Raw genomic sequence first — 27549 nt, forward strand, 5'->3', positions numbered from 1 at the left:
GTGGATGGAGCTTGCACCAGGGGCCAAGACCCAACCCGGCTGCCCAGACCCATCTCCCGAGGTTGCCGGGGAGGACCCCTCTTTGGGTTGCTCTGGCTTGGATGTTTAGGGGTTCAGCTCACTTGGCCTGGGCTCCCCTCCTTGTGAGGGAGCAGGTGAGCCCACCTGGTAAAGGGGACACCTCAGGGGTCTCGGTAGGGGCTCTGAGTGGATTCCACTTCATGGTGTAATAGGGTCCCTGACAGCAGCTCCAGGACAGAGGTGACCTACTGTGAACTGTCCATTTACTAACATTGTAAGATGGCACACTCCGTGCCGCAGGGCGGGGCCAGGGGGCGCGTTTGCATGTTATACAACTGTCCATAGCTCTCTCGCCCCACCAAGGCCGCCAGTTGAATATTGTCCTGGGGTGTATGACAGAGCCCCGCGAGCATGTACCCCGCATGCCTTTACAACAGTCTCTACCACGACTGCAATATTACTATGCATTACTTTACCACACAAGTCATCACAACGACTTACCTTAGGGGAGCTGGACTTTGGAATAACAGAAATGACTATTCCAGCTACACTCTACGCAACAGTAGGGAAGGTTTTGGACTTAAAAATCCAACACCAATCTAACAACGTGCCCCCTATGGCAAGTTGTTATAACGACTTGCGTGGTAAAGTAATACGTGGTAACGCCGCGGTCGTGGTAGAGACTGCGCTGTAAAGGCGGGGCGTTGCTCTGACTGCGCTGTAAAGGCGTGGCGTCGGCCTGACTGCGCTGTAAAGGCGGGGCATTGCTCTGACTGCGCTATAAAGGCAGGGCGTTGCTCTGACTGACTGCGCTGTAAAGGCGGGCATTTCTCTGACTGCGCTGTTAGGATCCAGAGGCCTCCAGCCAGCCCCCACTCCCCCCACCAGCTATACACAGACCGACAATCTTAATTGTTGGAAGAAGTTTTTATTAACACACCTTTGTATCCTTATAGCATAAAGCCATAAATCATTTATAAAAAACATTACACAAATGTTTACAAGTCATGAGATACCAAATTAGTGACCATAAATCTTTTCTGACAGGATCCCTTCCTGTCCTGACCCACCATTGGACCACACAGGTGACCCATATCTCACCTGTATCCTTAGGAGGGGCGGTTACCGTGACTACACCGATCCTTGTCCTCACGCTCAGGGTTCCGCCCCCTCCCCTCCAAACACAAATCAGTCTCGGGGAGTAACGGGGCGGCCAAGAGCTGGAGCCCCATTGCCCCCCCAGCGATCTGTGCTCCCTTACCCCTTGATCTGGTGTGTACATCCGCAGGTTGGCTCAGAACTTCAGGATCCTATCTCTGGTGTCTTCCCGGGGCCCCAACCTTGGGGACCCCTCTATTGTTTCTGGTCACTTTAATACCTCAAAACTAAAAACCTTACTTCGCAACCTAAATTAAGGAGAGGGTGGGTGGGACAACTGCGGGCCCCAGCAAGATCCAGCCGCCGCATCCGGAAAAGAAGGACGAGCCTTCTTGGGTGGGCTCTTAAATAGCCCCCCACCGGCTCGCGGCGGCTGGATCTGGCTAGCGGCCAACGCAGCCACTACGATCCCTCTTGTCTGTACTTCCGCCCCCACGCCTAACGAGGCATGGGGGCGGAAGTCCTGGCCAGTCTCACGCACCACCAGTGCATAAGGGGAGCATCGGGCCTCGGAGGCCCCGTCCCCTAACGGGCCGCGCTCCCCCATGTTGGGGGGCGCTTTACCCAAAGGCAGGGCGTTGCTCTGATTGCGCTGTAAAGGTGGGGTGTTGCTCTGACTGCGCTGTAAAGGTGGGGTGTTGCTCTGACTGCGCTGTAAAGGCGGGGCGTTGCTCTGACTGCGCTGTAAAGGCATGGCGTTGCTCTGACTGCGCTGTAAAGGCGGGGCATTGCTCTGACTGCTCTATAAAGGCAGGGCGTTGCTCTGACTGTGCTGTAAAGGCGGGGCGTTGCTCTGACTGCGCTGTAAAGGCGGGGCGTTGCTCTGACTGCGCTGTAAAGGCGGGTTGTTGCTCTGACTGCGCTGTAAAGGCGGGGTGTTGCTCTGACTTCGCTGTAAAGGCGGGGCGTTGCTCTGACTGCGCTGTAAAGGCAGGGCATTGCTCTGACTGCGCTGTAAAGGCGGGGCATTGCTCTGACTGCGCTGTAAAGGCGGGGCGTTGCTCTGACTGCGCTGTAAAGGCGGGTTGTTGCTCTGACTGCGCTGTAAAGGCGGGGTGTTGCTCTGACTGCGCTGTAAAGGTGGGGCGTTGCTCTGACTGCGCTGTAAAGGCGGGGCGTTGCTCTGACTGCGCTGTAAAGGCGGGGCGTTGCTCTGACTTCGCTGTAAAGGCGGGGTGTTGCTCTGACTGCGCTGTAAAGGCGGGGCGTTGCTCTGACTGCGCTGTAAAGGCGGGGCGTTGCTCTGACTGCGCTGTAAAGGCAGGGCATTGCTCTGACTGCACTGTAAAGGCGGGGCGTTGCTCTGACTGCTGTTAAAGGATGTTTCCCTTGTCCTGCTGCTGATTGTCAGTGTGAACCAAAAGCACTAGTGCAAACCAATCAGCGCCGGGGTACTGTCCAGTTAGACACCTGTGTTTTTCCTCAACAAGCCCCCAAAACAGGTAAAAAGAAGGGGGAGAGGCGGGTGCAGCCAGTTGCTGCCCCAGAGACGCTCTCCACCAGAGTAGATATGGGGGTGCATCCCACAAGGGGGGGGGGAGCTCCACCTCTCTCTGGTAGTGCCAGTCCATAACACTCCTCTCTTTGGCAGTGCCTGTGGTACTGGTCCAGCACCTCTCTTGGCAGTGCCTGTGGGACTGGTCCACCACCTCTCTTGGCAGTGCCTGGGGTGTTGGTCCAGCACCTCTCTTGGCAGTGCCTGCGGTACTGGTCCAGCACCTCTCTTGGCAGTGCCTGGGGTGTTGGTCCAAACCAAACTTCTCTTTGCAGCTCCCGGTGCCCACGGCGGCCCAGCTGAGGTTGGCACAAAGGGTGGCAGAGTTGAGTAGGGAGCAGGGCCATGTAGCGGCCGAACAGTACCATCGAGGCTGACACCTATCGACGAGATGAAGGCCAGGTTCAGAAACGGGGCACACGTTGATAATTTTGAGGTCACTAATGTAAAACCGGCGTCGGAGGACCCCAAAACCCCCGAAGAGTGCAGACGTGGGCGTAAAAAGACCAGGGTCGAGAGCCCTCAATCCATTGTTCAAGGGCTTCACCATCTCCCACTCATCACTCTCTGCTGCGAGAGAAAAACAGAACTGGGTTCACCGATGTCCTTTTGTCAACATAGAATAGTGGGGGCACAGGTAGAATGTGGGGGACCTGCCGGATGGACTATGACCAAGCCTTCTGGTTGAAGAAAGCTGCCAACAGAAGATGCTTTGGGATTGGATTGACATTAATTCACGGTGGCGCTGTATAGTGCCTTAGAACTCAGGGTATTGGGTACTCGCCTTGTCATGCTTCAGTCGGGGGAGACAGAAAGAAAGAGGCAGCCTGGGCTTCCAGAGAATAAAACACATTCCCGAGACCGCTGGGTACCTGTGAGCTCAAACATATCAGTTCATTCTGCGGCACGACAAGTCTCCCAGGTGTGAATGTCTCATGAAGTCTAAGGATAAAGGAAGCCAGAAGTAGCCGAGAGCACTTCTACTCAGTAAAGCATCCTCTCCTGTCTCCCTGTCGGCCTTCACTCCATGGCGAAACTCAAGCATCCTCTCCTGTATCCCTGTCAGCCTTCAATCCATGGCTAAACTCAAGCATCCTCTCCTGTATCCCTGTCGGCCTTCACTCCATGGCTAAACTCAGGCATCCTCTCCTGTATCCCTGTTGGCCTTCACCCCAAGGCAAAACTCAAAGCATCCTCTCCTGTATCCCTGTCGGCCTTCACCCCATGGCGAAACTCAAGCATCCTCTCCTGTATCCCTGCCGGCCTTCACTCCATGGCTAAACTCAAGCATCTTCTCCTTTATCCCTGTCAGCCTTCACTCCATGGCTAAACTCAGGCATCCTCTCCTGCATCCCTGTCAGCCTTCACTCCATGGCTAAACTCAAGCGTCCTCTCCTGTATCCCTGTCGGCCTTCACTCCATGGCTAAACTCAAGCATCCTCTCCTGCATCCCTGTCGGCCTTCACTCCATGGCTAAACTCAAGCATCCTCTCCTGTATCCCTGTCGGCCTTCACTCCATGGCTAAACTCAAGCATCCTCTCCTGTATCCCTGTCGGTCTTCACTCCACAGCTAAACTCAAGCATCCTCTCCTGCATCCCTGTCGGTCTTCACTCCACAGCTAAACTCAAGCATCCTCTCCTGTATCCCTGTCAGCCTTCAATCCATGGCTAAACTCGCGCATCCTCTCCTGCATCCCTGTCGGCCTTCACTCCATGGCTAAACTCAAGCATCCTCTCCTGCATCCCTGTCGGTCTTCACTCCATGGATAAACTCAGGCATCCTCTCCTGTATCCCTGTCGGCCTTCACTCCATGGCTAAACTCAAGCATCCTCTCCTGTATCCCTGTCGGCCTTCACTCCATGGCTAAATTCAAGCATCCTCTCCTGCATCCCTGTCGGTCTTCACTCCATGGATAAACTCAGGCATCCTCTCCTGTATCCCTGTTGGCCTTCACTCCATGGCTAAACTCAAGCATCCTCTCCTGTATCCCTGTCGGCTTTGAATCTATGGCTAAACTTAAGCATGCTCTCAAGTATCCCTGTCGGCCTTCACTCCATGGCTAAACTCAACCATCCTCTCCTGTATCCCTGTCGGCCTTCACTCCATGGCTAAACTCAGGCATCCTCTCCTGCATCCCTGTCGGCCTTCACTCCATGGCTAAACTCAAGCATCCTCTCCTGTATCCTTGTCGGCTTTGACTCCATGGCTAAACTCAAGCATCCTCTTGTGTATCACTGTCGGCCTTCACTCCATGGCTAATCTCACGCATCCTCTCCTGTATCCCTGTCGTCCTTCACTCCATGGCTAAACTCAATCATCCTCTCAAGTATCCCTGTTGGCCTTCACTCCATGGCTAAACTCAGGCATCCTCTCCTGCATCCCTGTCGGCCTTCACTCCATGGCTAAACTCAAGCATCCTCTTCTGTATCCCTGTCGGCCTTCACTCCATGGCTAAACTCAGGCATCCTCTCCTGCATCCCTGTCGGCCTTCTCTCCCTGGCTAAACTCAAGCATCCTCTCCTGTATCCTTGTCGGCTTTGACTCCATGGCTAAACTCAAGCATCCTCTTGTGTATCACTGTCGGCCTTCACTCCATGGCTAATCTCAAGCATCCTCTCCTGTATCCCTGTCGTCCGTCACTCCATTGCTAAACTCAATCATCCTCTCAAGTATCCCTGTTGGCCTTCACTCCATGGCTAAACTCAGGCATCCTCTCCTGCATCCCTGTCGGCCTTCACTCCATGGCTAAAATCAAGTATCCTCTCCTGCATCCCTGTTGGCCTTCACTCCATGGCTAACCTCAAGCATCCTCTCCTGTATTCCTGTCGGCTTTCACTCCATGGCTAAACTCAGGCATCCTCTCCTGCATCCCTGTCAGCCTTCACTCCATTTCTAAGCTCAAGCATCCTCTCCTGCATCCCTGTCGTCCTTCGCTCCATGGCTAAACTCAAGCATCCTCTCCTGCATCCCTGTCGGTCTTCACTCCACAGCTAAACTCAAGCATCCTCTCCTGTATCCCTGTCGGCCTTCACCCCAAGGCAAAACTCAAAGCATCCTCTCCTGTATCCCTGTCGGCGTTCACGCCATGGCTAAACTCAAGCATCCTCTCCTGTATCCCTGTCGGCCTTCACTCCATGGCTAAACTCAGGCATCCTCTCCTGCATCCCTGTCAGCCTTCACTCCATGGCAAAACTCAAAGCATCCTCTCCTGTATCCCTGTCGGCCTTCACTCCATGGCTAAACTCAAGCATCCTCTCCTGCATCCCTGTCGGCCTTCACTCCATGGCTAAACTCAAGCATCCTCTCCTGTATCCCTGTCGGCCTTCACTCCATGGCTAAACTCAGGCATCCTCTCCTGCATCCCTGTCAGCCTTCACCCCATGGCTAAACTCAAGCATCCTCTCAAGTATCCCTGTCGGCCTTCACTCCATGGCTAAACTCAAACATCCTCTCCTGCATCCCTATCGGCCTTCACTCCATGGCTAAACTCAAGCATCCTCTCCTGTATCCCTGTCAGTCTTCACTCCACAGCTAAATTCAAGCATCCTCTCCTGCATCCCTGTCGGCCTTCACTCCATGGCTAAACTCAAGCATCCTCTCAAGTATCCCTGTCGGCCTTCACTCCATGGCTAATTTCAAGCATCCTCTCCTGCATCCCTGTCGGCCTTCACTCCATGGCTAAACTCAGGCATCCTCTCCTGTATCCCTGTCGGTCTTCACTCCACAGCTAAACTCAAGCATCCTCTCCTGCATCCCTGTCGGCCTTCACTCCATGGCTAAACTCAAGCATCCTCTCCTGTATCCTTGTCGGCTTTGACTCCATGGCTAAACTCAAGCATCCTCTTGTGTATCCCTGTCGGTCTTCACTCCACAGCTAAACTCAAGCATCCTCTCCTGTATCTCTGTCGGCCTTCACCCCAAGGCAAAACTCAAAGCATCCTCTCCTGTATCCCTGTCGGCCTTCACTCCATGGCTAAACTCAAGCACCCTCTCCTGCATCCCTGTCGGCCTTCGCTCCATGGCTAAACTCAAGCATCCTCTCCTGTATCCCTGTCGGCCTTCACTCCATGGCTAAACTCAGGCATCCTCTCCTGCATCCCTGTCGGCCTTCACTCCATGGCTAAACTCAAGCATCCTCTCAAGTATCCCTGTCGGCCTTCACTCCATGGCTAAACTCAAACATCCTCTCCTGCATCCCTCTCGGCCTTCACTCAATGGCTGAACTCAAGCATCCTCTCCTGTATCCCTGTCAGTCTTCACTCCACAGCTAAATTCAAGCATCCTCTCCTGCATCCCTGTCGGCCTTCACTCCATGGCTAAACTCAAGCATCCTCTCAAGTATCCCTGTCGGCCTTCACTCCATGGCTAATCTCAAGCATCCTATCCTGCATCCCTGTCGGCCTTCACTCCATGGCTAAACTCAGGCATCCTCTCCTGCATCCCTGTCGGCCTTCACGCCATGGCTAAACTCAAGCACCCTCTCCTGCATCCCTGTCGGCCTTCACTCCATGGCTAAACTCAAGCATCCTCTCCTGTATCCCTGTCAGTCTTCACTCCATGGCTAAACTCAAGAATCCTCTCCTGTATCCTTGTCGGCTTTGACTCCATGGCTAAACTCAAGCATCCTCTCGTGTATCCCTGTCGGCCTTCACTCCATGGCTAACCTCAAGCATCCTCTCCTGTATCCCTGTCTGCTTTCACTTCATGGCTAAACTCAGGCATCCTCTCCTGCATCCCCGTCGGCCTTCACTCCATGGCTAAACTCAAGCATCCTCTCCTGCTTCCCTGTCGGCCTTCGCTCCATGGCTAAACTCAAGCATCCTCTCCTGCATCCCTGTCGGTCTTCACTCCATGGCTAAACTTAGGCATCCTCTCCTGCATCCCTGTCGGTCTTCACTCCACAGCTAAACTCAAGCATCCTCTCCTGTATCCCTCTCGGCCTTCACCCCAAGGCAAAACTCAAAGCATCCTCTCCTGTATCCCTGTCGGTGTTCACTCCATGGCTAAACTCAAGCATCCTCTCCTGTATCCCTGTCGGCCTTCACTCCATGGCTAAACTCAGGCATCCTCTCCTGTATCCCTGTCGGTCTTCACTCCACAGCTAAACTCGAGCATCCTCTCCTGCATCCCTGTCGGCCTTCACTCCATGGCTAAACTCAAGCATCCTCTCAAGTATCCCTGTCGGCCTTCACTCCATGGCTAAACTCAAGCATCCTCTCCTGCATCCCTGTCGGCCTTCACTCCATGCCTAAACTCAGGCATCCTCTCGTGCATCCCTGTCGGTCTTCACTCCATGGCTAAACTCAAGCATCCTCTCCTGCATCCCTGTCGGCCTTCACTCCATGGCTAAACTCAAGTATCTTCTCCGGTATCCTTGTCGGCCTACACTCCATGGCTAAACTCAAGCATCCTCTCCTGTATCCCTGTTGGCCTTCACTCCATGGCTAATCTCAAGCATCTTCTCCTTTATCCCTGTCAGCCTTCACTCCATGGCTAAACTCAGGCATCCTCTCCTGCATCCCTGTCGGCCTTCACTCCATGGCTAAACTCAAGCATCCTCTCCTTCATCCCTGTCGGTCTTCACTCCATGGCTAAACTCAAGCATCCTCTCCTGTATCCTTGTCGGCTTTGACTCCATGGCTAAACTCAAGCATCCTCTTGTGTATCACTGTCGGCCTTCACTCCATGGCTAATCTCAAGCATCCTCTCCTGTATCCGTGTCGTCCTTCACTCCATGGCTAAACTCAATCATCCTCTCAAGTATCCCTGTTGGCCTTCACTCCATGGCTAAACTCAGGCATCCTCTCCTGTATCCCTGTCGGTCTTCACTCCACAGCTAAACTCAAGCATCCTCTCCTGCATCCCTGTCGGCATTCACTCCATGGCTAAACTCAAGCATCCTCTCAAGTATCCCTGTCGGCCTTCACTCCATGGCTAAACTCAAGCATCCTCTCCTGCATCCCTGTTGGCCTTCACTCCACGGCTAACCTCAAGCATCCTCTCCTGTATCCCTGTCAGTCTTCACTCCATGGCTAAACTCAAGCATCCTCTCCTGTATCCTTGTCAGCTTTGACTCCATGGCTAAACTCAAGCATCCTCTCGTGTATCCCTGTCGGCCTTCACTCCATGGCTAACCTCAAGCATCCTCTCCTGTATTCCTGTCGGCTTTCACTCCATGGCTAAACTCAGGCATCCTCTCCTGCATCCCTGTCGGCCTTCACTCCATTTCTAAACTCAAGCATCCTCTCCTGCATCCCTGTCGGCCTTCGCTCCATGGCTAAACTCAAGCATCCTCTCCTGCATCCCTGTCGGTCTTCACTCCACAGCTAAACTCAAGCATCCTCTCCTGCATCCCTGTCAGCCTTCACCCCAAGGCAAAACTCAAAGCATCCTCTCCTGTATCCCTGTCGGCCTTCACTCCATGGCTAAACTCAAGCATCCGCTCCTGTATCCCTGTCAGCCTTCACTCCATGGCTAAACCCAGGCATCCTCTCCTGTATCCCTGTCGGTCTTCACTCCACAGCTAAACTCAAGCATCCTCTCCTGCATCCCTGTCGGCCTTCAGTCCATGGCTAAACTCAAACATCCTCTCCTGTATCCTTGTCGGCTTTGACTCCATGGCTAAACTCAAGCATCCTCTTGTGTATCCCTGTCGGTCTTCACTCCACAGCTAAACTCAAGCATCCTCTCCTGTATCCCTGTCGGCCTTCACCCCAAGGCAAAACTCAAAGCATCCTCTCCTGTATCCCTGTCGGCCTTCACTCCATGGCTAAACTCAAGCATCCTCTCCTGTATCCCTGTCGGCCTTCACTCCATGACTAAACTCAGGCATCCTCTCCTGCATCCCTGTCGGCCTTCACTCCATGGCTAAACTCAAGCATCCTCTCCTGTATCCCTGTCAATCTTCACTCCATGGCTAAACTCAAGCATCCTCTCCTGTATCCTTGTCGGCTTTCACTCCATGGCTAAACTCAGGCATCCTCTCCTGCATCCCTGTCGGTCTTCACTCCACAGCTAAACTCAAGCATCCTCTCCTGTATCCCTGTCGGCCTTCACCCCAAGGCAAAACTCAAAGCATCCTCTCCTGTATCCCTGTCGGCCTTCACTCCATGGCTAAACTCAGGCATCCTCTCCTGTATCCCTGTCGGCTTTGACTCCATGGCTAAACTCAAGCATCCTCTCCTGCATCCCTGTCGGCCTTCACTCCATGGCTAAACTCAAGCATCCTCTCCTGTATCCTTGTCGGCTTTGACTATATGGCTAAACTCAAGCACCCTCTCTTGTATCCTTGTCAGCTTTGACTCCATGGCTAAACTCAAGCATCCTCTCCTGTATCCCTGTCGGCCTTCACTCCATGGCTAAACTCAAGCACCCTTTCCTGTATCCCTATCAGCCTTCACTCCATGGCTAAACTCAAGCGTCCTCTCCTGTATCCCTGTCAGCCTTCACTCCATGGCTAAACTCAAGTATCTTCTCCTGTATCCCTGTCGGCCTTCACTCCATGGCTAATCTCAAGCATCTTCTCCTTTATCCCTGTCAGCCTTCACTCCATGACTAAACTCAGGCATCCTCTCCTGCATCCCTGTCAGCCTTCACTCCATGACTAAACTCAGGCATCCTCTCCTGCATCCCTGTCAGCCTTCACTCCATGGCTAAACTCAAGCATCCTCTCCTGTATCCCTGACGGCTTTCGCTCCATGGCTAAACTAAAGCATCCTCTCCTGTATCCCTGTCGGTCTTCACTCCAAGGCTAAACTCATACTTGAGACCTGATGGAGCCCAGCAGTTATACGGTGTTGTTCCTTTAGGGTTTTAGAATACCAGCCAAAGGGATGGAGTTTTGCAGATTTTGCAAAGAAAACATCAGTCATTGGGCCTTAGCAAGGATATAGGAAAAAAGAGGATTAAAAAAGAATTGAAACTGGGGAGCGTAGCAGGACCTTTTGCAACCATCCTTTTGACAACTTTGTCTGTGCATCACTAGGGATTGTTCAAAAGATCCCTGAGAATTTAGACTCATGCACAACATATCCGCCCGAGGAGGGAGCCAGTCAATGATGCAGTTGACCCAGCACTTAGTTCTGTAACGCAGGCCTCCTTACATGGAGCACTGTCTAAGTTAAGGGAGCTGGGTCATGGGGCCTGTATGACTAAGGCAGATGTGGAGTCAGCTTTCCTCTGGTCCTTGGTCACTGGATGACTTCCATCTGTTGGGTTTTCAATTGGAGGGCAACTTCTTCTACAACAAATATATACCCCGTGTGTGTTCAGTATCCTGCGCCTACTTCGAATGGTTTAGCACCTTCCTCGAATGGGCCTCAGCCTAGTTAGCTGGGACCAATTCAGTCATTCACTACTTAGACGATTTCCTATTTTTGGGCGACAAGGGCTCATCAGTATGTGGCAACTCATTCATTCACCTTATGGGTGAGTGCGAGGTTACGCGGGCCCAGGACAAACATTCAGGCCCAGATCCAACCCTTGAAGTCATGGTGATTGGGACTGATTCTCTGAAGGTGGAAGGCAGGTGCCTCTACAAAAAGTGAAGGCTTTTAAGACAGTTTTGGAAGCTTGTCTAGGGGTGCGTAAGGTCACATTACAACAGTTGCAGGTCTTAGTGGGGCAGCTCAGCTTCAAGCTGTGGATCACCGCAGTGGGTCTCCCTTCTCAAGATGGATCTCACAGGCCATGCCAGGGCTTGGCGAGAATCCCCACAGAACACGTCTGTCGGTAGGGGTAAAGCAGGACACAAGGACTGGTTATCATTCCTTGAAAACTTTGATGGTTCAATGGTGTTACCTACCCACTGCAATCAAGCAAGATTTTGGCCAGTTCACTGATGTGGTGGGCATTGTTGGTTTTGTTGCCATACTGGTTGACAAATGGTGTGCCCAGCATTGGCCGCAGCACTTGCTCAGTTCTAGGCTGGTAAGAAATGTTACTTTTCTTGAAATTTTTCCTATGGAAGTGGCTTTTGCGTATTTGGACGGGTCGGTTCTGAAATCATTCAGTAACCTTTTGGTCGGACAGCATGTCAGTGGTTGAGTCCATTAACGTCTAGCGTGCAGAACGTAAAATGGTACAGAGTGTGCTAAAGGAGCTTGTCCAAGTTTGTTTAAAGAATAATATTCTGTTTAAGGCTAAGCATGTACCTGGTATTCTAAATAATGCACCTGATGCCCTATCTCATCTCAAGTTGCAGGATTTCCAACATTTGCATCTAGGGGCAGAAGCAAAGCCCGCTCCTGCTCCAGAGCGAATGAATCTTGGAGCTCAGGCCTACCAGGCCTAACTGTGGACAACTTAGCACCAAAACAAACAGAAAGGGCTTGTGAGAGGGGTTTCAAGCTTATCTTACCTGCACTGCACGTCACACTCAACCGCAGAGCTTCTCATGAAATACCGGTGAGGGGTCCTGGATGGGTGAGGGAGGTCGACAGCATCCGCTGGAGTCACATCTGAGAGTTATCCTTCTGCCGTAAACTGGACAATCCTCCAGACCAGTGGTTCCCAACCTTCTGACTTCCGTGAACCCCTACTTTATCAGTACTGGAACCCGGGGACCCCCACTGAACCATTATTGGAATCCGGCGACCCCCACCAATGACTCATTACTGAAAGCTGTTAATATTTTTAAATTTTCGAAGCAGTCACGGACCCCCTAAGGAGGCTTCGTGGACCCCCAGGGGTCCAGGACCACAGGTTGGGAACCACTGCACCAGACCATTCCCACCCTTTCCTCTTAGAGGGTGGAGAGGGCAGGAGACGCACCACTGATGGCGGCAAGCGGGGAAGGATTTGGGGGTTCTGCTCCGTATGTGTAATTCCTCCTCGGCTTTTATAGGGCATTTAGGATTAAGGTGAAAGTGGCAGAATACAAAAAAGACATGAATGGGATGTTGCTACCCAACCACATCTCTTGGCTAGAGGGGGATTTGGTGTCAACACTGATCAACTAGGAAAAGGGGAGCAGGTGATCACGTGCTGGGTCTAAGGGGTCACGGGTTGTCCGGTCACCATGATGAGTGAATTATTGGGGATGCAGCCTAATGATGCGCCCACATCCCTAACAATGCACAACACAGGTATCCTGCTCACAAGGTTTCAGCTTAGAGGGTAATGGGCCAGGCCCTGCAGGCTTTGGGCATAGAAACAATGACTACACTGGTCCCCGGTCCCTGATTACCACAGCAGCATGACTGAAGTCTCTTCCCATGGTTGCCTCAGGGGAGAAGCCCGCTTTCAAGGGGATGGTGTTCATTTGTCCACACAGGGCCACTAGTAGTTTAATGAAACTTCGCTGGCTTTTGCAGTGTGGTATTGCTCGAAGTCACCTGTAGCAGTCGAAGAGTCGTGCTTGGCCATAAATCAGGTAGACATCTTGGTTTAAGGCACTGAGGGCCTCGTTTACAACAAACTGGTGCACCGATCACGACGAGCCAGTGTGGTTGTGCCGGCTTGCACCCCCCTAACGACACCCTGGCAGCGCTGTATTTACAATACAACACACTATGGCACTCGTTAGCACAGCTGTGGCAGAATTTCTGAGGCAGTTGTGGCGCTTTGCTGGACTAGTGTAAAAAAAGTTGACGGCACTCCAGCAAAGCTCGGGGAGGCCCATTTAAAACAGACTCGCATCACTTTAACAGGCGTTAAAAATCACGCTAGATTGACGCAATGAAATCTTGTAGATTTCACTGCGCCATTCCTGCGGGCCTCCTAGCGGGGGAACGCCCCACTTGCATACATTATAGCTGGTGCAGGTAAAATGTGGTCCAAGGGTTTACAAACTGGCGCAATGGTCCCATTGCGTCAGTTTGTACATGCGGCGCTGTGTGGGGGACTGTTGGCGCTGCTGTAGTGTCAAACAAATTACACTGCAGTGGAGCAAGGGGCTTGTAAATGAGCCCCTAAAAGTGAGGTGAATTCTGGATTAACTTGGCTTTAACTCTTATCTGACAGCTGGTGGTGGTCCGGCAGTGTGTAGGGTAGGTCCGGGGACGTGCACGGCAGTGGTTGTCCTCCGGGGTGCTTTACAGCACTACCCTGGAGTTGTTAGGAGTTGCTGCTTGTGCCAGAGCACTAAGGTATGGCCCTGTTGCCCAGGTCCACCTCCTGAAGGGATCCAGGGGGTCCATATTTTGGGTTGGGTCTGTCACGGTTGGTTAAGGGCTCTGCTTACTTGTTGGCCTGGGCTCCTGTTAGTGTAGGAGGGGGTCTAGGGGGGGGGCGGTCGTCTTATAAAAGATAGATCTGGGGACCGTCCAGGGAGGGGTTGACTCATCCAAGTCAATTAGCAGGTGCTCTAAGGGTCAACCAGGACTCCATAGAAATGTTGGTTAGTATGTTCAATGTCTAGCCTACTGTCAATCATAAAACATGTCACAGTTACTGTCATGTTATGCAAAACAGAAATGAATGTGTATTATGACTTTATCCTCTGATGCAATGGCAGACTGGCCTCAGGTTGATTGTGCATGCTTGGGGGATTACACTGAGTGGAAATGTTATCTTATCCTGTCTGTCCGCCCTTTGGGCTCCCCCCCCGGAGTTTCTGTGGGGTCCCTCACCGGTGCCACAGCCAGATAAGATTACACCTGAGCAGGCCAGGTTACCCCTAGCCTGAAAGAAGGACCCCCTTCAGAGATCTCTGCAATGCTGTCCCCATGACCTAAGGGACAGGATGTTTCATCCTACAATCCACACTCAAAATGTACATTCAAGGTGGATCCCATCTCATATGTAATACATTGCTACATAGCGCCTTGACCCATCTGGAGTACAGGGCTGAGCTTCACATACATAGTGACCATCTCACCCCTGCTCATTGCTGACACTGTCCCAGCCCTAAACTTTTCACCTACAAATCATTGATTTCAGGTGTGTTAGTTTGATTAGTTAAATGGAAGCAAAACAGGACTACAACACCCAGAATGCATTTAGCCAACATATGTTTAGTCACAAAAGACCCGGACTGGATATAGAGTCCCTAATCCTGGAGGGAGGTGGTCACCCTACCCAGGTATCAAACTAAACAATACCACACTCAGGTCACACCACAGCCAGCACTCTTCTGACAACGCACCGAAAACCAAGTAGCTCCTTAGTTACCCAACCAAAGTGCTGCTAGGCCTCGAAATAGTGTAACAAAGTGCCTCTTGGGAATGAGACGCTCTATGCACATCTACAGTGCAATAGAACATTATACATTCAACACCACAGAAGTCAGTGCCCTAGGCAGCAATAACATATTAAATGTCCTTTTCATTCAGCACGTCATACAACAGCGTTCATACACTGAGTTCAGAAAAGGACAGAGATAGTGGCCTAGATCATGCGTAACACCTTCAGCCAGCTCTGGCTTTACAGTGATCAACACACTGCATTCTGGGACTTGTAGTTGGTCTTTTAACATAGTATGTCCGGGCTAAGAAACTCTGGAATGAAAAGAGCTGTTTGTTAAACAGCCAAGAATGCCTACACATAATATGGGGTCAGTTTGCAACTATTGACAGACCCCACCGCTCCCTTGTCGCTGCGTATCAAGAAGACAAGAAAACAAACAAGCATTTGCAATGCAATGGGTCTTGCGTTTGCTCGGGTTAGAGCTATTGGCTTTGTAAATTCCTAACTGGATGTTTCTTGCCACATAAATTGAAAATCAAAATTTAAACAGTTGACATAAGCGAGACGATTCAAAGCGCCATGGCCGCCACGAGCGCCAAGCAGAGACACAAACGGAAAAAGAAGATCGCTCGCAGTCAAACGTATCGGCAAACATGCAATTATCCATGTAACAGGGTCGGTGTCCAAGGCGGTAAAAGACCGCCACAAGGCGGGACAAACATAAAGCATTTACCAATGATAACACAGGATTTTTGAGGGGCAAGCCCACGAACGAGTGAAAGTGATGGGCATACGGTGGGCGTGGTTAAAGGCCCACAAGACTTACAACAGGTCAAAGCGCTTTCGGCTCAACCTAAAAACAAGCGGTCCCTTGAGGACAGCATTGCGCGGAGAGCAGGGGTGAGTCAGAGAGGCAGGGTCAGGGGTTCAGGTGAGCAGCATCCTGTGATTCTGCGTCATCAAGCATACACTGTACACCTTGATTATTCTATTAAGCCAACATTTAAACATCCAAATGAAATGTGACAAGAACCTTGCGCATGTTTTTAACAAATCTACTAGGTAGCTTCTGACGAATAAGGATTTCAATTCATTCGGATTCTTTAATCACACATAACTTCAATCTTTCTTATTTTTGTGCGTGTTTTTATGCGTTTTCCTATTTGATTCATTGTATGATCTGCCTTCAAACTCAGAAACAGAAAGTGACATCAGAGAAAGACAGGAAGTTCTGCAGATCTATTACAGCAACTAAGATGCAAAGTAAAAGCCTGCCTGGGCTCGTTGGTGGCACATGAAATGTGGCCTCATACATGCCTTTATTGAGACTTGCTCTAAACGGGAGCTCTTATGTTTCAGAGTTCCATGCACGAGTCTTCCATCCATTCCAGTTTTGTTTTTCAGCATTCTGGGACTTGTAGTCCGGCTGAGCCTATTATAAAATCAGGACTACAAGTCCCAGAATGCAAGGAAACAGGATGGCCTGGATGAGCTACTCACACATGGATCTGGAAAACTTGAGACCTTTGCATTTTAGAGTCACTTTATCTAAATTTGTGTTAGCACCCACAGGGTGCAGGCTCCTGCGTTCCCTCCCACATGCTCTTATGTCTCCCTCCCTAGTCCTTTGTTTCTGTCTGCAGGAGAGTGTCAGAGTTCATGACGTGGGTAGATTGGATGCTGGTAGTTTTCAGGACCGGCTGACCTAGAGTCATCATATTTCTGATAGGGTGCAGCCTGGGACTGGGCGTGAGTGCAACCCAGTGCTTTATGTAGGATGACAATAACAAGGGGGTCTCTTAAAGGATCGTGGGCAAAGAAGGTTAACTAGGAATCTTTAAAAAAAGGTGTGGCCTATTTAATTAAGGGCATGGTTTAAAACATGCAAATTGAAATCCTCTGCTTCGTGCTGCATGGCACGTGACCAGTATATGGACGCCCTGGTGATTTGTTCCTGTAGTTGCATCCAAATATATAAAATAACGAAGGACACCCACCTAAAACAAGCCACACCTATTGGCTTTGCCAATGCTTGTTAGCAATCTCAAAAAAATGACTAGCCATGATTTTGATCTCGATAATTATAACTGAAAATGTTTACATTCTGAAAATATTAGGGAGCGAATGAAATATCACCAAGGTCTGTGGAAGGAGTAGTGGTCTTTGTTCCCCCTTTCACATCACTCACTCTGGGAAACACTTGAAGTTTTCTCCCCACCTTTCTGAAATCGTCATCTGCATCTCTCACAAGTCATCTCTTGCCTCTTTGGTACCATTTTCTCACTGTCTCTGCAAGCATTTCCATCTCCCCTCTTCACCCCCACACAGAACCCACCCACTCCCCCTAAGCTCTGCATCTTATCTTAATATTCCAACAGCTACAGACCTCGTTAACACTTTCCGATAGAAACACAATTACCATTGGCACATATGTGACTATTGCGCTGTACGCTCTGCAGAGAGGCCAAGGATTGGATGTGCATGTAGCCTGGACACCTCTAAGGCTATGACCCTCTGACAGACACTGGGGAAACTCGCACTGCCTTCAACCTCAGCCCCAGAGCCCTCAGTCGTGTCAGTCATAAACAGCCACCCCCACCCTGAGCTCAGACAGCTAGAGCTGTCTCAGGTCACAGGGTGCATCACTCCGGGGTCAAGAAACTAAGGAAACACAACTTCTGGAACGGAAGATGGAGTGAAACACGTGAAACATAAAGTTAGACTGCATCACTAGCGATTTGAAATCAGGGACTGATAGACGTCGGTTTCATATTCAGTTTTTAATGACTACTGGGTCTGAAGACCGGCTGGACCCGTTGCCACTTAAAACCCTGGAGTCACCTGTGATCTGCTTTCCTATACATGGACCTGATGTAAACACACATGTTGTTCACCTGCAGCTGCCTGGACCATTCCATGTAACACTGACCTCCAGCTGGAATGTGACCCGGCCTCAGTGGTGGTGAAACAACTCAGAGGGGGGGTGCGGGCATCAGTGTTACATCACTGAACTCATTAGGACTGTGAGAAATCCAAGCACCACCCAAAGGACAAGCCTAGAAAATGAGCCACGCCCCTTCAGCAGGAGGGTGGGGAGGGTGGGGTAAGTAACCGGTGATTAATTTGGGCCCCCCTGTCGCAAATATGTTACTGAAGCATGGTGCGGTGGTGCACTCACGTATAACAGCTCATTTCCCACACATGCAGCTTTACTGATAAAACTCCATAGATATTTACAATTTGCACAGAACCAAGCAAAGTCTCTTGATATGCTTCGATCCTATTAAAATCTCCGTTTTCATTTAATTACAGAATTATGTCAAAATGTGCTTCATTTGTGCTTTCTTAACTATCGATATATTCTGAAATATTTGTACAGATATTTTACAGGTATTTAACATTTGAGTATTAAAAAAAACTGACATCCCACAGCCTTCCTTTTCACCCTCCCTGCCCCCCAGCAAGATTCTCTGATACTTAACTTTACAAAAAGCTCTCACTTTGCAGTCAGAGGAAGGAAGCACAACTCAACATGTTCACAATAAGCAGTATTTTGTCAGGAGCCGCAGCTAACATCTGACCGATGTCTCTGAACGCCAGCAAAGGTGACAAGATAAAGGTCAAAAGTGAAGACATCTTTATTGCTCGGGTACCTTCTGAACTTCAGCAAGGTTATTTCAGGGGTGCAGCTGCACCCCTACGTCTAGCGGAAAGTGAGATAAACTTCCAAAAACGCCGTCCCAAACGTGTAAACATGAGGCTCCCCTGCAGCGCCAGTGACTTTTGTCACTTTTAAGGCGGGAGCTCAGGGTTTGATCAAACTGTGTGATCCTGGGCAGATTCCAGCCGTACTGAGAGAAGGCCTACAGCGGTCAGAATGTGCACCCCCTGCGCCCCTAAGCAGAGCCGCGGGCACATCTGATGAAAACACTGCAAGGTGTAAAGCTGCGATGGCCAACGCCGGTCCAGGACGGGCCGGGTCCATGCCGTGTTTTGAGGATTCGCTGAATGCGTTCCCCGTTTGCACCACGGGATCCTCCTGGCTGTGGCCCTCCTGTGCCTGCAGCGGACATAACCTTTTGTCCACAATTATAAATCTACAAGCCGTGCAATAGCAGTGTTACTACCTGCTCCAGGTGCACAGACATCAGAGCCCAAGCCTGGGCGTTTGTCTAACCATCTATTGCATTCTGGGAGTTGTAGTCTAGGTTCAGTTCAAGTGCTCTGAAAATATTTTGTAAAAGTAAAGCCCAGCACTGGGGTGCGTGGTGGGGTCCTGCAGCGACTTTAAAGGCTGGCCTCTTTGTTTACTTGAGTGACAGCTCGTATTTTCCAACCCCTCGGACATGAGACTGTGGGGGCGTGGCCAGGGTGAAATACACACTTAGGACAACCTCACCATACAAAGTACACGCTTTGCACTTGATTGGCTATAGCATCACTTGATTGGCTCTTCTGGGTCATATTGTATAAAGAGGTTTTTGTGGGGGTCGTAAATATACTGAATGGCAACAATATATCTCGATGGTCACCAAGGCTGCTGTAATTTTTATATTACATTTAGAAGGGAAAGGTTGGCGACTGTTTTTAGCACATTCATTGGAGTCTGCTAAAGGAACTGGCACCGGCCAGGGGCATGGCATGGCGCAGCATCATTGGCATCGGATGGGCATGGGGGCGAGGGCTGGGCAGGTGCATTCGTGGGCTCATGGGATTATGGACCTGTGAGCTGCTCAATAACTCAGTAATGCTCGTTATTCTCCCTTAACCTGCTCAGTCAATCGAAGGCCAATAACATTATTGATTAGATAGGTCGATGGGGTGGGCGGGATGGGGTGTGAGAGGGCACCACAGACCAGCCTGAAACCCACGTGGTCTCTGAATTTCAGCTCCTGCTGCACTCCGTATTGTCAGCTGGTTGGGAAGATGGCTCAGTGAGTTAATGCCCAGAGCATGGCTCAGTGCCCGGAGCATGGCTCAGTGAGTTAATGCCCAGAGCATGGCTCAGTGAGTTAATGCCCAGAGCATATGCCCAGAGCACGGCTCAGTGAGTTAATGCCCAGACCATGGCTCAGTGAGTTAATGCCCAGAGCATGGCTCAGTGCCCGGAGCATGGCTCAGTGAGTTAATGCCCAGAGCATATGCCCAGAGCATGGCTCAGTGAGTTAATGTCCAGAGCATATGCCCAGAGCACGGCTCAGTGAGCTAATGCCCAGAGCATGGCTCAGTGAGTTAATGCCCAGAGCATGGCTCAGTGCCCGGAGCATGGCTCAGTGAGTTAATGCCCAGAGCATGGCTCAGTGAGTTAATGTCCAGAGCATATGCCCAGAGCACGGCTCAGTGAGTTAATGCCCAGAGCACGGCTCAGTGAGTTAATGCCCAGAGCATGACTCAGTGAGTTAATGCCCAGTGCTGATGTCATTAGTGATGGGAAAGTCTCGAGCCCCCTGCCCAGGGCCGTGACAGGCTGGTCTGCCTGTACCAATAAACGGGATACTAGCAAAATGTGTTCCTGCAATGCTTAGAAATGGGAGAAGCACTATACGAGGCGCTATATGAAACCAAGTTTTTATTGCACACAAATCTGTGTAGTCTATAAGCCGCTGGTGGCTGCATGGTGCAGCGCCTGGAGACAGGGCTTGTCTTCGAGGCTCTGTGTAGCTTGCCTCTGGAGGAGACATAGGGTAGCAAGTGGGTGGGAAAATCACAAGACGCCCAGAAAGGTGAGGACAAAGGACGAGGAGTCGCGAGGTTTTAACCTGTTCCCTCCCTCCCCCTAAAAAATCATTTCCAGAACCTTCTAACCTGTCCACGAATAGGCTGATTCTGTGGCCACGCAGTGGCCTGCCTGACAGCTCATTGGCTGCCTGTGCATCAGACTGCAGCCAATCAGTGAACCACACCATATATGGATCCGAGAGAGCAACTTGCCAGCCAGACCCTGGAACCTCTAGGAGGAGAGAGATCGCTGCATGGACACAGAAAAAGCGCCCACCTCCAGCCTAGCGCTGGGATCTGACCACGCTACAGACCTACCCACCTCCAGCCTAGCGCTGGGATCTGACCACGCTACAGACCTACCCACCTCCAACCTAGCGCTGGGATCTGACCATGCTACAGACCTACCCACCTCCAACCTAGCGCTGGGATCTGACCATGCTACAGACCTACCCACCTCCAACCTAGCGCTGGGATCTGACCATGCTACAGACCTACCCACCTCCAGCCTAGCGTTGGGATCTGACCATGCTACAGACCTGCCCACCTCCAGCCTAGCGCTGGGATCTGACCATGCTACAGACCTACCCACCTCCAACCTAGCGCTGGGATCTGACCATGCTACAGACCTGCCCACCTCCAACCTAGCGCTGGGATCTGACCATGCTACAGACCTGCCCACCTCCAACCTAGCGCTGGGATCTGACCATGATACAGACCTGCCCACCTCCAACCTAGCGCTGGGATCTGACCATGCTACAGACCTGCCCACCTCCAACCTAGCGCTGGGATCTGACCATGCTACAGACCTACCCACCTCCAACCTAGCGCTGGGATCTGACCATGCTACAGACCTACCCACCTCCAACCTAGCGCTGGGATCTGACCATGCCACAGACCTACCCACCTCAAACCTAGCGCTGGGATCTGACCATGCCACAGACCTACCCACCTCAAACCTAGCGCTGGGATCTGACCATGCCACAGACCTACCCACCTCCAACCTAGCGCTGGGATCTGACCATGCCACAGACCTACCCACCTCCAACCTAGCGCTGGGATCTGACCATGCCACAGACCTACCCACCTCCAACCTAGCGCTGGGATCTGACCATGCCACAGACCTACCCACCTCCAACCTAGCGCTGGGATCTGACCATGCCACAGACCTACCCACCTCCAACCTAGCGCTGGGATCTGACCATGCTACAGACCTACCCACCTCCAACCTAGCGCTGGGATCTGACCATGCTACAGACCTACCCACCTCCAACCTAGCGCTGGGATCTGACCATGCTACAGACCTACCCACCTCCAACCTAGCGCTGGGATCTGACCATGCTACAGACCTACCCACCTCCAACCTAGCGCTGGGATCTGACCATGCTACAGACCTACTCACCTCCAACCTAGCGCTGGGATCTGGCCATGCTACAGACCTACCCACCTCCAACCTACAGCTGGGATCTGACCATGCTACAGACCTGCCCACCTCCAACCTACAGCTGGGATCTGACCATGCTACAGACCTACCCACCTCCAACCTAGCGCTGGGATCTGACCATGCTACAGACCTACCCACCTCCAACCTAGCGCTGGGATCAGACCATGCTACAGACCTACTCACCTCCAACCTACAGCTGGGATCTGACCATGCTACAGACCTGCCCACTTCCAGCCTAGCGCTGGGATCTGACCATGCTACAGACCTACCCACCTCCAACCTAGCGATGGGATCTGACCATGCTACAGACCTACCCACCTCCAACCTACCGCTGGGATCGGACCATACTACTGACCTACCCACCTCAAACCTAGCGCTGGGATCTGACCATGCTACAGACCTACCCACCTCAAACCTAGCGCTGGGATCTGACCATGCTACAGACCTACCCACCTCAAACCTAGCGCTGGGATCTGACCATGCTACAGACCTACCCATCTCAAACCTAGCGCTGGGATCTGACTATGCTGCAGACCTACCTACCTCAAACCTGGTGTTGGGATCTGACAGTGAGACAAACCCATCCACCTCAAATCTAGCGCTGAGATCTGATCATTCCACAAACCCGCCCACCTCTAACCTATCGCTGGGATCTGACCATGCCACAAACCCACCCACCTCAATCTCAGCACAGGCCACAAACCCCCCCCACCTCAATCCTAGCACTGAATTATGACCAAGCCACAAAACCACCCACCACAAACCTAGCAGAGATCTGACCATGCCTCAATCCCACCCACCTCAATCCTAGCGCTGAGGTCTGACCAAGACACAAACCCACCCACCCCAAATCTAGCTACGAGATCTGACCATGAAACAAACCGACCACCTTAAACGTAGCTCTGAGATCAGACCATACCACAAACCATCCCCTCAAACCAAGCTCTGAGATCAGACCATACCACAAACCATCCCCTCAAACCTAGCTCTGAGATCAGACATACCACAAACCATCCCCCTCAAACCTAGCACAGAGATCTGACCATGACCCAAACCGACCACCTCAAACCTAGCTCCAAGATCAGACCATGACTCAAACCGACCACCTTAAACCTAGCTCTGAGATCAGACCATATCACAAATCATCCCTCTAAGTCCTAGCACAGAGATCTCACCATGACACAAACTCACCTACCATAAACGTAGCTACGAGGTCTGATCATGACACAAACCGACCACCATAAACCTAGCTCTGAGATCAGACATACCACAAACCATCCCACTCAAACCTAGCACATAGATCTCACCGTGACACAAACCCACCCACCCCAAACCTAGCACAGAGATCTGACCATGACACAAACCGACTACCTTAAACCTACCTCTGAGATCAGACCATATCACAAATCATCCCTCTCAGACCTAGCACAGGGAACAGACCATACCACAAGCCACCCCCTCAAATCTAGCTACGATATTTGACCATGACACAAACCCACTCACCTCACACCTAGCGCAAACATCTGACCATGCTACAGACCTACCCACCTCAAACCTAGAGCTAACACCTGATCCTGCCATAAACATGCAAGGGAAGTGAAGCCACCCACAGAGGTTCCAGAGCCCTAAAGAGCAAGAACAGTCCTGGAAAGCAGGTGACACTAGAATGGCTCTATGTATTTGAGATATGACACCGAGACCAAAAACCCACAGGAATTTGACATATTCTGCAAGATCTCTGGCAATGAACAGGAAGAAATAAAAGGCAACATGACTGGGAGGACAAGCTGGGCTATCAGAGAACCCGGCCATGAAAATTCAAGACTGGGTTAACCACAGTACAGAACCCATAAAATACCACTGCTTCCACTCAACACAGAAATCGGAAGATCCACCCTGGTCCTACCAGACCAAATAAGTCAGACCACAGAAGTCAGAAGACCCACCCTGGTCCTACCAGACCACAGAAGTTAGATGACCCACCCTGGTCTTACCAGACCACAGAAGTCAGACCACAGAAGTCAGAAGACCTATCCTGGTCCTACCAGACCACAGAAGTCAGAAGACCCACCCTGGACTCACCAGACCACAGAAGTCAGAAGACCCATACTGGTCCTCCCAGACCACAGAAGTCAGAAGACCCACCCTGGCCCTACCTGACCACAGAAGTCAGAAGATCCACCCTGGTCCATCCAGACTACAGAAGTCAGAAGAACCATCCTGGTCCTACCAGACACAGAAGTCAGAAGACTCATCCAGGTCCTACTAGACCATAGAAGTCAGAAGACCCATCTTGGCCCCCCAGACATAGAAGTCAGAAGAACCACTGTGGTCCTATCAGACTACAGAAGTCAGAAGACCCATCATGCTCCTACCAAACCACAGAAGTCAGAAGATACAACCTGGTCCTACCAGACACAGAAGTCAGACGACCCACCCTGGTCCTATCAGACCACAGAAGTCAGAAGATTTGTCCTGATCCTACCAGACACTGCCCGCTCACCTCTGCCTGCAACAGCTCTCTGTTCCTCCACACTGCTCACTGCCCCTGCCCGTTCGCCTCCGCCTGCACCAGCTCTCTGTTCCTGCGCACTGTCCATGCGCACTACCCGCTCACCTCTGCCTGCACCAGCTCCCTGTCCCTGCGCACTGTCCGTGCGCACTGCCCCTGCACACTGCCCGCTCACCTCTGCCCGCACCAGCTCCCTGTCCCTGCGCACTGTCCGTGCGCACTGCCCCTGCACACTGCCCGCTCACCTCTGCCCGCACCAGCTCTCTGTCCCTGCGCACTGTCCCTGCTCACTGCCCCTGCACACTGCCCGCTCACCTCTGCCTGCAACAGCTCTCTGTTCCTGCGCACTGTCCCTGCTCACTGTCCCTGCGCACTGCCCGCTCACCTCTGCCTGCACCAGCTCTCTGTTCCTGCGCACTGTCCCAGCTAACTGCTCACTGCCCGCTCACCTCCGCCTGCACTGGCTCTCTGTCCCTGCGCACTGCCTCTGCGCTGATGCATCCTCCATACTGCCCACTGACTGCGTCTTCTCCCTGCCCCGGCGCCATGCCCCCCGTCTGTCCCCAGACTCCCATCTCTACCTCCTGCCCTGCACACTGCGCCTGCGCAGGTACAACCTCCATACTGCCCACTAACTGTTCTTGCTCTGCCCGGCTTCAAACCTACGCCCCGCAACACCCCCTGCCCGGCTTTCTTCTCTGTGCCAGGCTGCCAACTGCTCTGATTTACTGGCAGCCGTGCTCTCTGTCCGTTACCCTCTCAGCTCTGTCCCGCTCTGTCCTCCCCTGCCCTGTCTCTGTCCAGCTCTACACCACAGCACGCTGCATCCTGTTTCTGGCCCCCGCCCCCCCTCCACACCCCTGCTCCTGTCCCCCATCGCTGCACTCTCTCCCCGTCCCCATGCTCTGTCCCAACCCCTGCTCTCTGTCCCTTGTTCTGCGGGTGCTCCCTGTCCCATCCTCTGTTCTGTCCCAACCCCTGCTCTCTGCCCCATCCTCTGCTCTGTCCCAACCTCTGCTCCCTGTCCCATCCTCTGCTCTGTCCCAACCCCTGCTCTCTGACCCTTGTTCTGCGGGTGCTCCCTGTCCCATCCTCTGCTCTGTCCCAACCCCTGCTCCCTGTCCCATCCTCTGCTCTGTCCCAACCCCTGCTCTCTGACCCTTGTTCTGCGGGTGCTCCCTGTCCCATCCTCTGCTCTCTGTCCCATCCTCTGCTCTGTCCCAACCTCTGCTCCCTGTCCCATCCTCTGCTCTGTCCCAACCCCTGCTCCCTGTCCCATCCTCTGCTCTGTCCCAACCCCTGCTCTCTGACCCTTGTTCTGCGGGTGCTCCCTGTCCCATCCTCTGCTCTGTCCCAACCCCTGCTCCCTGTCCCATCCTCTGCTCTGTCCCAACCCCTGCTCTCTGACCCTTGTTCTGCGGGTGCTCCCTGTCCAATCCTCTGCTCTGTCCCAACCCCTGCTCCCTGTCCCATCCTCTGCTCTGTCCCAAACCCTGCTCCTTGTCCCATCCTCTGCTCTGTCCCAACCCCTGCTCTCTGACCCATGCTGTCCGTCCCTCCCCTCCAGCACTACCCTGCCCTCATCTGCCCCTGTCCCAATCCTGTACCCTGCACTCTGCCTTGGCCCTGGCCCCGGCACTCTCTCCCTGTCCCACCGCTCCCTCACACCCCGGCCTCCCGGGCCCTCTCTCGGTCTATGGCCGTGGGCTCCCGTGTACCGTCTCGAGATTCCCTCTCTGACCTCCGTGTCTCTCCCCGTCCCCTCTGCCTCCCTCCAGCCCCTCTGTCTCTTACCAGCCCCTCTCTGTCTCTCTCCAGCCCCTCTCTGTCTCTCTCCAGCCCCTCTCTGTCTCTTTCCAGCCCCTCTCTGTCTCTCCCAGCCCCTCTCTATCTCTCCCCAGCCCCTCTGCCTCTCCCCAGCCCCTCTCAGTCTCTGTCGAATTGTCTCTGTCTCTCCCCAGCCCCTTTGTATCTCTCTCAAAGACCCTCTGTATCTCTCTCCAGCCCCTCTCTCTCTCTCCCCAGCCCCTCTCAGTCTCTCTCAAAGCCCCTCTGTATCTCTCTCGAGCCCCTCTCAGTCTCTCTCCAGCCCCTCTCTGTCTCTCTCCAGCCCCTCTCTGTCTCTCTCCATCGCCTCTCTGTCTCTCTCCATCGCCTCTCTGTCTCTTTCCAGCCCCTCTCTGTCTCTCCCAGCCCCTCTGCCTCTCCCCAGCCCCTCTCAGTCTCTGTCGAATCCTCTCTGTCTCTCCCCAGCCCCTCTGTCTCTCCCCAGCCCCTTTGTATCTCTCTCAAAGACCCTCTGTATCTCTCTCCAGCCCCTCTCTGTCTCTCTCCAGCCCCTCTCTGTCTCTCTCCAGCCCCTCTCTGTCTCTCCCAGCCCCTCTCTGTCTCTCCCCAGCCCCTCTCTATCTCTCCCCAGCCCCTCTCTATCTCTCCTCAGCCCCTCTCTATCTCTCCCCAGCCCTTCTCAGTCTCTCTCCATCCTCTCTGCCTCTCTCCAGCCCCTCTCAGTCTCTGTCGAATCCCCTCTGTCTCTCTCCGTCCCCTCTGTCTCTCTCCATCACCTCTGACTCTCTGCATCCCCTCTCTGTCTCTCCCCAGCCACTCTCTGTCTCTCTGTGACCCCTCTGTCCCTCTCCGGCCTCTCTCTGTCCCTCTCAAAGCTCCTCTGTCTCCAGCCCCTCTGCCTCTCGCCAGTTCCTCATAGGTCCCTCTCTCCCTCACTGGTCCCTCTCCCCGTTCATCTTTCTCTCCCCCAGTTCCTCGGTCCCTCTCCCCGTCCCTCCTCGTTGCCCCGGTCCCTCTCCCCCCGTCCCTCGGTCCCTTCCCCGTCCCTCGGTCCCTCTCCCCCCGTCCCTCAGAGGTCCCTCTCCCCCCGTCCCTCGGTCCCTCTCCAGTCCCTCGGAGGTCCCTCTCTCCCCGTCCCTCGGTCCCTCTCCCCGTCCCTCGGTCCCTCTCCCCGTCCCTCGGTCCCTCTCCCCGTCCCTCACCTCTTGAGCCGGATGCCGCAGCCCCCGTTGCTCCGCTGCCCCATCACTAGGCGGGAGGTCTCCGAGTTGGTCCCGGGGTCCAT

The 27549-nt window shown here is 52.7% G+C and overlaps 1 protein-coding gene across 1 annotated transcript; it reads right to left on the bottom strand.

Annotated features, from left to right (window-relative positions):
• Nucleotides 1–1921: 1921 nt before the first annotated feature.
• On the bottom strand, nt 1922–27549 carry LOC138296988 (serine/arginine repetitive matrix protein 1-like). The gene is made up of 2 exons (XM_069236504.1): nt 27467–27549; nt 1922–2519 (listed from the first exon to the last, which is right to left on the bottom strand). Exons 1-2 carry the CDS (start codon nt 27547–27549, stop codon nt 1922–1924), a joined length of 681 nt encoding a protein of 226 aa, XP_069092605.1.

This window comes from Pleurodeles waltl, chromosome 5 (assembly GCF_031143425.1).
Source record: "Pleurodeles waltl isolate 20211129_DDA chromosome 5, aPleWal1.hap1.20221129, whole genome shotgun sequence".
NCBI lineage: Eukaryota > Metazoa > Chordata > Amphibia > Caudata > Salamandridae > Pleurodeles > Pleurodeles waltl.